This window comes from Nannospalax galili, unplaced genomic scaffold (assembly GCF_000622305.1).
Source record: "Nannospalax galili isolate Female #2095 unplaced genomic scaffold, S.galili_v1.0 scaffold1090, whole genome shotgun sequence".
NCBI classification, from domain to species: Eukaryota; Metazoa; Chordata; class Mammalia; order Rodentia; family Spalacidae; genus Nannospalax; species Nannospalax galili.
The window spans coordinates 452,538-461,997 of record NW_008327607.1 but is presented as its reverse complement, the minus strand read 5'-3'; the positions used below and the strand labels follow the sequence as shown (position 1 = coordinate 461,997).

Genomic DNA, 9,460 nt, shown 5'->3' with positions numbered 1-9,460 from the left:
AGGGCTTCCAAAAGCATCCCTCTATTGGGTTCCTCCTCATTTTTCTTTTATCTTCCAAGGCTGGACTAGTTGGCTGGGAAGAGTGGCTGGATACTCAGGTGAGGGTCCAGTGACCCTGCTTGGCATTCCTTTAATGAATGAGCACAACCATCAACAAGTCCAATTGTGACTATGTTTAGCGATCAAGAGTATCCAGTACTCTTAATTGGAGTCATTTATCCAGCCCCACTCCTCAACAGGGAGTTTTTTTGAAAGACTTCCTCTGTAAGATTATGTCATGTCTTCCTGTCACGTGGGGAGGGGACTGAAGAACGCTGATTTTGGACTCATTTGGTTTGCCTTAAGCAACAACAATTATTACTACCTAGAGACGGAGGAAGAAAACATGGAGATGATCTGCTCAGTTGCTTCAAGAGAGATAGATGAGGCACAAAGATGGGCAGGGACTGCTTTAAGATCTCAGGGCTGCTAGTGAGATGGTTCAGTGGGCAAGGGTGCATACCACCAAGCCTGACAACCTGAATTCAAGCCCTTGAGCCCACATGATGGAGAGAACCAGTTCCTGCAAGTTGTCCTCTGAACTCCACGTGTGCCTTGATGCTCATGCACACGCACACATAATAAATTTAAAAATTTTTTAATTGTTTTTATTTTATGTGTATGAGTGTTATGCCTGCATGTATGTAAGTGCACCCATGTCCTGCAGTGAGTGCTGAGGTGAGAAGAGACTGTTGGATCCTCTGGAACTGGGATTATGAATGGCTGTTACTTGCCATGTAGTTGCTGGGAATCAAACCTGAGTCCTCTGCAAGAACAGTCAGTGCTCTTAACGCTGAGCCATCTCCCCAGTCTTGAATTAAAAAAAAAAACAAACATATTTTTTATTTTATGTGTATATAGGGTTACCTTCATGTATATAAATGCACCACATGCATACAATGCCCACAGAGGTCAGAGCAGGGCATTAGATCCCCTGGAACTGGAGCTATGGCTGTTTGATAGATGCTATTGGGTTCTGGGAATCGAACCCAGGTCTTTTGCAAAAGCAGCCAGTGCTCTTACCATTGAGCCATCTCTCCAGTTCCAAAAAAATGTATTTTTTTAAAACAGTCTTGCCAGACCAGGCTGGCCTTGAACTTACAGAGATCCACCAGCCTCTGCCTCCTGAGTGCTGGGATTAAAGGCATGTGCCACCATGCCTGGATTAATTTTCTTTTTAAATTTCAGGGTTGACATTCTCCATCTTTATTTAATTTAAAAAATATATTTTATGTGTATGTGTATTCCTGAGTGTATATATGTGCAGTATGTGCGTGCGGGTGGTTGTGAGCCACCATGTGGGTGCTTGGAACCAAACCCAGGTCTTCTGGAAGAGCAGCAAGTACTCTTAACCACTGAGCCATCTCTCTAGCCCCTCCGCCTTAGTTTTTGAAACAGGGTCTCTTACTGAACCCAGCGCTCACTGCTTGGCTAGACAACCTGGCCAGCGAGATCTGCGGATTAACCAGATCCACCCCTATACCCGCACACAGCTTTTTGACACAGGTGTGCTAGGGATCTGAATGCTGTGTGCCAGGCACTTCACTGAGTCATTTTCCTAGACCCTGGGATTGTTACTAACTACGGAGGGTTCTGAGAAGCCAGGAGACCTCATGAGTGAGTCTCCCAGCACAGTGTCTGGCAGACAGACGTGCAGCACCACCCAATGGTGAATATGAGTGACTTTGGAGGTGGTCCAACACCTCTATGAGCCCAGGCTGGCATCCACGACCCTTGGAAAATAACAACCCAGCTCGCAGAATTGGTGGAAGGATCCACCCAGGAAATGCTAACACATGGGACACAAGCCCAAGTTTCAGAGCTAACCTCTCTGGACTTCAGACCTGGATGACCCAGTTGCCCCCTACTTGCCCACCCACCTCAACACAAGTCAGGAGAAACAGGGACATAGTGATAAAAACAGATGCCATGGCTCCTCAGTTGCTGAAAGCAATCACTTTATTGGTTGGAAAAGGGAGAAGCTATTTGGGGACCAGGAAAAAATGCAGAAGCTAGAGCGAGGGGCGGGCAGCAGGGATGACATCAGATGCACGGTCCAGCAGAAACATCCCCTTCCCGTTCCTCAGGTTGATGGTGGCTGAAGCTGGAAGAAGAAAATCGTGACACCATCAGCAATAGCATCGGTCATACTAGACAAAAGTACCAACAGCTTACACCCTAAAGCAGCCCTTCATCCCACCCCATCCCACTCGGACACTCAGCAAAGCTTCACCATCCTGAGGCTCTGCCTGTATTTCTCTGCATATTCTAGACTCATCTCTTATGCTCCAACTCATACCTGCTCCAGGACATACTTGGGTATATCATGGTCCCAACTGACCACTGTGGCCTACCCAGGGACCCATGGACATTTGTCTCTCCAGGAATTTTCCCTCTACTACCTGGAAGTCCCACCATCCATCCTTTCCTTCCTTCCTTAGGTGGTTGAGATGAGTTGACTAAATAAATAATATTTATCCCCATTCTGTAAGCAGGAAGATGAAGAGGCTAGTGAAGGGTCAGAGCTGAAATCTGAACGTGGGTCTTCCTGTCCACAATGCCTACCATGCAGTTTGCACTCATAAAGATGAGACAGTTGGTACTATAGCAAAGGTCAGGGTCCTAGGGAGACGGTGACTCCCTCTTAGCCACTAAAAGGCACACTTTGAAATCACAAGCATGAGATCTTGGGCACGTTTCCCCACTCTGGGCTTCAGCGCTCTCTCTCTCTCTCTCTCTCTCTCTCTCTCTCTCTCTCTCTCTGTTATGCACTAATTGTTCTATCAGCAGCCTGTGGTTTCAATGAAAGGGCATGTCCAAGTTCTTGCTCATCCTGCTCTCTCTGCCTGGGATGGCATCCTATCCACACATCACCTGTCTTTGCCTCATCCTTTCATGCTGAGCAGTTTTCTGCAGTTACCCCTACTTCTTCCTCCCCTATGCAGGCCCAGGTGATTGTTCCTCCTCTGTTCCCCTTGGCGGAGGGCACTGACCACTGGCACAGAGGGTTTCATCTCTCCTCCAGTCTCAGCCACTGCACTTCAAGCTCAGGGGAGGGGGGTGGTCACTATCCCATCTTAGCACCTCATATAGCCATAGTACTGGGTCATCTCATGGGCCAATCAAGTAACGGCTTCATTTTCCCCTTTAGGTCTCCGTACCCTTTTTTAAAAGTTTTAATTCTATACTAGGGTAACTCCACAAGTGTTTCCTTTCAGGCCAGAGGCACCAAAGATACTGAACTTAGCTCTGGCCTGCTCGGAACAACTGCTTAAATAACCTTTTTCAAACACAACTAAAGTTAACCATCTCTACGACATTTGTCCCATGAAGATGAGCCTTGGGAAAATATAAAGATTCTCAGCTATTCTATTTCTCACTAGCAGTGAAAAGAGTTACCTCAGCCCTGTTGGCCACTGTCCCTGTCCCCTCTACCCACCAGCCCCTCCCACCAGGGTGCAGCTATTCCCTTCCAACTCCTGATTCACTGTTAAACCAAAGGCAAGTTCAGAAGTTCATCAGCAAACACTACCCACCTTCTTCACCAAGTGGCAAACCTACCATCTCCCTCCTCTGCCTCCATCCTGGTCCAGGTGTCCACACCTGTCCACTCACAGGTAAGTCTATGAATCTGCCCTACTCTCTGCAGTTCATCCAGACTAGGGCACATCACAGGAGACTGCTCTGAAAATGTCAGTCAGAGCAAGTCTCTGTCTGAGGGTACAACACCTCTGGGTCAAGACATTGGCCTCTAAGGCCCCAAATGTGCTGCCCCGGGACCAGGATATCGCCTTTCATCTTTCCCCTGCTCACCTGCCCAACTTTCAGGGTGTTCCCAGGGATTCTCCTGTCTCTGTGCCCTCTGCTCCCTCTCTCTGCCTGCAGCACTCCTTGGACCTGCTCACAGCCCTCTCATTTCCTACTTTCTTGGTGAGGTCTTCACCCACTGTTTTGTGTAAATTTATAGTAATGCTCCTTATCTCCCTTCCGGGGGGAGGCACCTTATTGCCCCCTGTTTCCTTTTTCAGAAAAATATTTTCTTTATTATTTTTATTTTATGTGTATGAGTATATTGCCTGCATGTGTGTTAAGTGCACCCATGTCGTGCCATGCACGAGGAGGTCCGAAGAGGGCGTCAGATCCCCTGGAACAGGAGTTACAGATGGTTGTTAGCTGCCATGTGGGTGCTGGGAATTGAACCCAGGTCCTCTGCAAGAGCAGCCAGTGCTCTTAACTGCTGAGCCATCTCTTCCTTATCCCAGAGCATTTATCTCCCAGTAACATACTACAAAACTGGCTTGCTCATTTAATTTGTAAATCACCCATTAGGTGATAAAATTCATCACAGATACTGTTTTCTGATTTATTCACTCAAAGATGTTACCAGCATCAGGAGTTGGGAGGTGGCATGTTGTAGATGCTTAATGAATATGAATTCGTGAGATGCACGAGCGCTAGTGTGTTTTCCAAGGTCTTCCTTTTCAGCCTGCTGTAAGCACCTCCACCTTTGGACATCCCTGCACCTTCTCCCCTGCTCCCACCTACCTCAGAATCTTGGTGTGACACAGGATACCTTCCCACAGCCATTGCGGCAGCATTTCATGTTACCAGGACACTGGCTGTCTATCTCGCACTGGTCCTCGCAGATGCCCAGCTGGGGCAAGTCCACGTTGGGGCAGGAGCCCGGCTTTTCTGGGTAGAAAAGGGAGTAAGAGGAGATAAACTGAGGGGTGCAGTTAGCCAATCAGCAAAGTATGACTGACCACTGGCCTTCACCTGGTTCACTGACAGCAGAGCTGCCAACATGAGTTGATCTTGGTGACCTGAGCTACTCTCAGGGGTCCTGGGGAGATTATTGAAAATCTCTCTTCCTGTATCCAGATGGCTTGAGTCCCAGCTCTGCCATTTTCTAACCCTATGAACTAGGACCCAAATCTCCCAGAGCCTCAGTCTTTAGCTATCATGTGTAATCCCTGCCATCACATCATGAGGTTGTTGCAAAACAATGGAGGTAAACATGCATTATCTACCTCCCTGTCCAACTACTTGGTAATGGGGGCTGGAGAGATGGCTTAGTTGTTCTTGCAGAAGACCCCAGTTCAAACCCCAGCACCCACACAGTGGTTAACAACCGTCCGTAACTCCAGTTCCAGGGGATCTGACACCTTCTTCTGTCCTCCACGGGCATCACACAACACAGGTGTACTTATACACAGGCAGGTATAACACTCATACATGTAAAATTAAAATAAATAAAATAAATCTTTTTAAAAGTACTTGGTAATGGTGAATAATTATAACTATGCTCTTCATCAGATCCTGTCATGTACTATGCATTATTCAGGCACTAACTTGTCAAATTCTCAAATAATCTTAGAGGAGCCCATTAAATTTTAATGAGCCCATTAAAATTCCCTTATGTTGGGGGGAGGGGCTATGGGAGGGTGCCAGTGGGGATGGGGGTATAAAGATGATTATGATTGATTGAGATGTTCTGTATAGAATACACAAAAATTCAATAAAAACAAACTTTAAAAAATAATAAAATAAATAATAAGATTCCCTTATGTTATAGAGGAGGAAACTGAGGTAGTATGATGCTGAGAGCTCCGCCTAAAGTCATGCAGGATTGAAGCAAGATTTGAACCATAGGAAATCTGGCTCCACAGTATATACAGTAGTCACTAGGCGCTATGCCACTTATAAACTGTAAAGTGCAATGCACACGTGAGGGCTGACACACATTCCTGACTTGTACCTGTGTTTCTGGCAGATACATGGGCCAGAATAAGAGTTGTTAGGATATGATTTTCTACCAACGCAAGCTACTCTGCTGAGTATCCACAGCAAGGACTCTTGCTGTGGACCATTTCATCCAGCCCCTTTGTCAACCCTACAGAGTAATATTATTATTCCCACTTTGCAGGCATGAAGGCAGGGGCTCAGAGAGAGAAGGTAACTCGGGCTCACACCCCTAGGAAATGGCAGAGCTAGAATTCAAACCTCCTGGCTCGGGAAGCCATCTGGGCTGTGCCTCAGTTTGTCCAACTGAGACAAGGGAATAAGATGTTCATCTACCTAACAATACTGATGGTTCTTTTTGCCTCTCCTCCTCTCTGATCTGTCAGCACCTCTATCTCTCTTTCTGGTCTTCCTTCCCCAGGCCCACCCAAAGGACCACCACACCCAAAAGCCATCCCTGATGGGCAAGTCCTCCCTCTACCTTCCACCTCTCTGCTCATAGTGTATGAGGACTGGTAATTATAAATGTGCTGGCATTTTGGGGGGCAATAGCAAAGCGGGGGGAATCACAGGTATGGGGAGGGGCTGTATTCTGAGTAAAGACCAGTCATTACATACCTTTGAGTGTCCGTGCCCCCCACCCCGAATATCCTCAACGTTTCCTGATCAGAATCGGTGGCCTGGTGGAGACTTGACATCCAGCAAGCCGCTGATGGAGCACCCCCCCCCCCCGCTCAGTCCTGAGGGCGGAGGAGATGGTGTTTAAAGATAAAGATGGAAGGAAAGTCAGGTTAGGATCCTGACTTTCCTCAAACCACTCAATCAGGGAGTGTCCGAGGAAGAAACATCTCTGCCAGCCACGCGATGGCGGTGTGACTTTGAATAAGAACTTTTCTTTCGACTGCTCACTTCCAGGCTTAAGAAATGGGAAAGTTCTTTCCCGCCCGGAGGGAGGAATCTGAGGAGGCATGCCAGGCCGGGCGCTGACAGTCCATCCCCGGTAGTACTGCAAGGCACCAGGAGAGGCGAGAATTCCCCGGGGCTCAGGTCCCAGCTCTGAGCCTGGGATTGTCCATTCTGCAGCCGGCCAAGGAAGGAAACTACTGCGCCCCGGATCCCCGGAACCAAGTCCGGCTGTATGTGCCCGGAAGCCCGTCATGCATCACAGGCTCCAGTGCAGCCAGGAATGGGGGGCCCTCCCCTGGGCCACGCCTCACTGACGCCTTTGTCTCCCCCAGGGTTGGGCAAGGGCGGGCATGGGTGGATCGAGTTTCATCCGCCTGGGCCTTCCTGGGGTCTCTGGGTCTGGGGGTGCCCTCCTTGCCGGAACCCGGGCCCTCCAGCCTCTCGTAGCCCTCTGCGGCCCCTCCGGTCCCCACCAGGTCGCCGAGGGGGGTTACCATTGGGCGTGGAGCAGAGGGAGCTGCAGCCGGCCGGGCAGCACTTGCGGTTGTCGGCGCAGTCGCTGTCCGAGACGCACTCCTGCGTACACTTCGAACCCGCCTCCAGCTCGGGACACACGCCGGGTTTATCTGCTCTCGTGCCTAGGGGGTGGAGGGGAGCAGAGGACCGTGGAAGGGAGAGCCAAGCCCCAGCTGCAGAGGATGCCCACCAACATCCAAAGACTTTTCACTCCCTAGCCTTATGGGGGGGGGGGGCACTCCTGAACATCCAGGGCCTCATCTCCGGGCTGGGATCTCTGACACTTGGAAGCATCCTAATGCTTGGCTTGAGAGCCCTCAAATTCCAGTCCTCTGAGCACCTGCGCCTCTAACCATCAGGAAGCTTCATCCTCCCCACTTCATCTTCCCTCCCCACCCCACTTCAGTACCGAGCCCCAACTCCTCCAACTTTCAGTGGTGGTCCCACCTCTGCATGGGGTGGGGTTTGGACCTCAGACCCTAAAATTCAAGAATCACTAACTCTAGGCCCCAGAGGTTCCCAGATTTTAATTTTCCTTGGTCTCCCCCACTTCAGCCCCAGAACCCCCTCTTCCTGAGCCCTCTGCCGGGCTATCCTTTCTGGGCGCTGGGCAAGGGGATTGTACTCACCTGGGGCCATGAGGAGGCTGAGCAGCAGCAGGCCAAGGAGGCCGGCGGCAGGCGGGCAGAGGCGGCAGACGGGCATGGTGCTGGGCCGGGGCGGGGTGCAGGTGTGAGCTGCAGCCTGGGTGGGGGGATTTAACCACACGCGCTGGGGGGCGGGGCCGAGCGAGGGGTGCGGGAGGCGGGCAGTGCGGGCGCCCTGCCACCTTATGCCATTTCACAATCCCCCGGGCTCAGGTGTCACTCTTGGCTCCGGTGGGAACCAGGAACCGAGGCAGCTTCCAGGTCAGGAGCAGCTCGACCAGCTGCAGCCGGACACTTGTCCACTCCTCCCTCTCTTCCTCCCTCCTTGGTTGCAGGAGGGCAGGGCAGCACAGCAGGAGCAGAGAGCCCAGGTCCAGGGTTCCTGGGGCCTTTTTCAAGAGTCTGGGATTCTCCCCGGAATGACTGGAGTCAGGGGTTGAGGGGGAAAGAACAGGGCTGCAGGGAGTTAATAGATTTAAGTGGCTGGACTTGGGGTCAGATGCATCAGAGTGCAGATCTCTGTTTAGGGATTACTGGTGGCAGCAGCTGTGGTAGAGCTAGGTGTAGTAGAGCGAACAGAAATAGCAGTCCTTCCTAAAGGAGCCCATGTGACAAGGAACAGGTCCATGAAGGTGAAGCGCCTGTGCAGAGCTTCCGGCTGATCTGCTCTGGTGTGCCCTTCTGACTTCACAGCACACTCCTTTAGTTCTGAACAGCGAGCTCCTTGTCTCTTGGGGTCTTCCCTGTAAACTATGACTAGAGAGTTATTCCTCTCTATGACACACAAATTGGACATCCAGGGCCTTAGGATCCCCCACCCCAAATTCCCTTACAAAGCTGTGCAGGCAAGATTTTGAATCCACATCTCAACCCCCAAGCCCTTGTTTCCTCTATTCCATCACAATATTTAGGAGGTGGAAAGTGACAAACGAAGCAGGCGCCTTCTGGGCAGAGTTCTGCCTCTAATGCCCCCTCAAGCTAGCCTTTATTTTCAGCTAAGCCTCTATGGTACAAACTGGACATGTGCAGGAATGCGCCTTTTCCCTGAGTGCCTCCCCCAGATGAATATGTAGAGGTCTCCCTAACAAATTCCGCAGCTTTCTTTAATAAATCCCTGCCCTTCCTTCGCTGGGGAGAGCATCTCCTCAAGGAGGCTTCTTCCCTTGCTCTCCTGACCTGCTGCAGGTAATGAATCTTTCTCCACTCTGGGTTTATTTAAGCTTTGCACTCACCAAGGTGTGAACCCCTTGAGTTCAACTCTGATCAAAAACTCTCTAGACTCTGGTCTAGGTTTGCTTCCCACCCCCACCAATTCCCATTTGGAGGACCTTGAATGAAACATGTCCCTGTTCAGAAGACCCATTTTGTCATCTATAAGAATGAGAACTGAGGCCTGGGAATGTGGCTCAGGAGACATAGCTCTTGCCTAGCATGTGTGAGGCCCTAGGTTCAATCCTCAGTACTGCAGAGGAAAAAAAAAAAAAAAGAATGATAATACAGGAATATAACGTTCCCACCATGGAACAACCTTGTACTCACTGAGGATGGGCAGGCCCACGCTGACTGACAGGAACCCCAAGGCTTGGCATACAACCATGGACCATACACAT

At 50.2% G+C, this 9,460-nt stretch overlaps 1 protein-coding gene across 1 annotated transcript; it reads right to left on the bottom strand.

Annotated features, from left to right (window-relative positions):
* Nucleotides 1–1,975: 1,975 nt before the first annotated feature.
* Wfdc2 (WAP four-disulfide core domain 2) lies at nt 1,976–7,945 on the bottom strand. The gene is made up of 4 exons (XM_008835733.3): nt 7,833–7,945; nt 7,182–7,325; nt 4,585–4,731; nt 1,976–2,143 (listed from the first exon to the last, which is right to left on the bottom strand). The coding sequence occupies exons 1-3, from the start codon at nt 7,906–7,908 to the stop codon at nt 4,586–4,588; spliced, it is 366 nt and encodes a 121-aa protein (XP_008833955.1). The 5' UTR covers nt 7,909–7,945; the 3' UTR covers nt 1,976–2,143; nt 4,585.
* Nucleotides 7,946–9,460: the final 1,515 nt, after the last annotated feature.

Excerpts from the sequence above, each read along its gene's own strand:
- Wfdc2 (XM_008835733.3), bottom strand. The coding sequence starts at position 7,908 with ATGCCCGTCTGCCGCCTCTGCCCGCCTGCCGCCGGCCTCCTTGGCCTG. Across the intron at positions 7,326-7,832 it reads CAGCCTCCTCATGGCCCCAG|GCACGAGAGCAGATAAACCC; the intron begins GTGAGTACAATC and ends TCCACCCCCTAG. Across the intron at positions 4,732-7,181 it reads CCTCTGCTCCACGCCCAATG|AAAAGCCGGGCTCCTGCCCC; the intron begins GTAACCCCCCTC and ends TTTTCTACCCAG.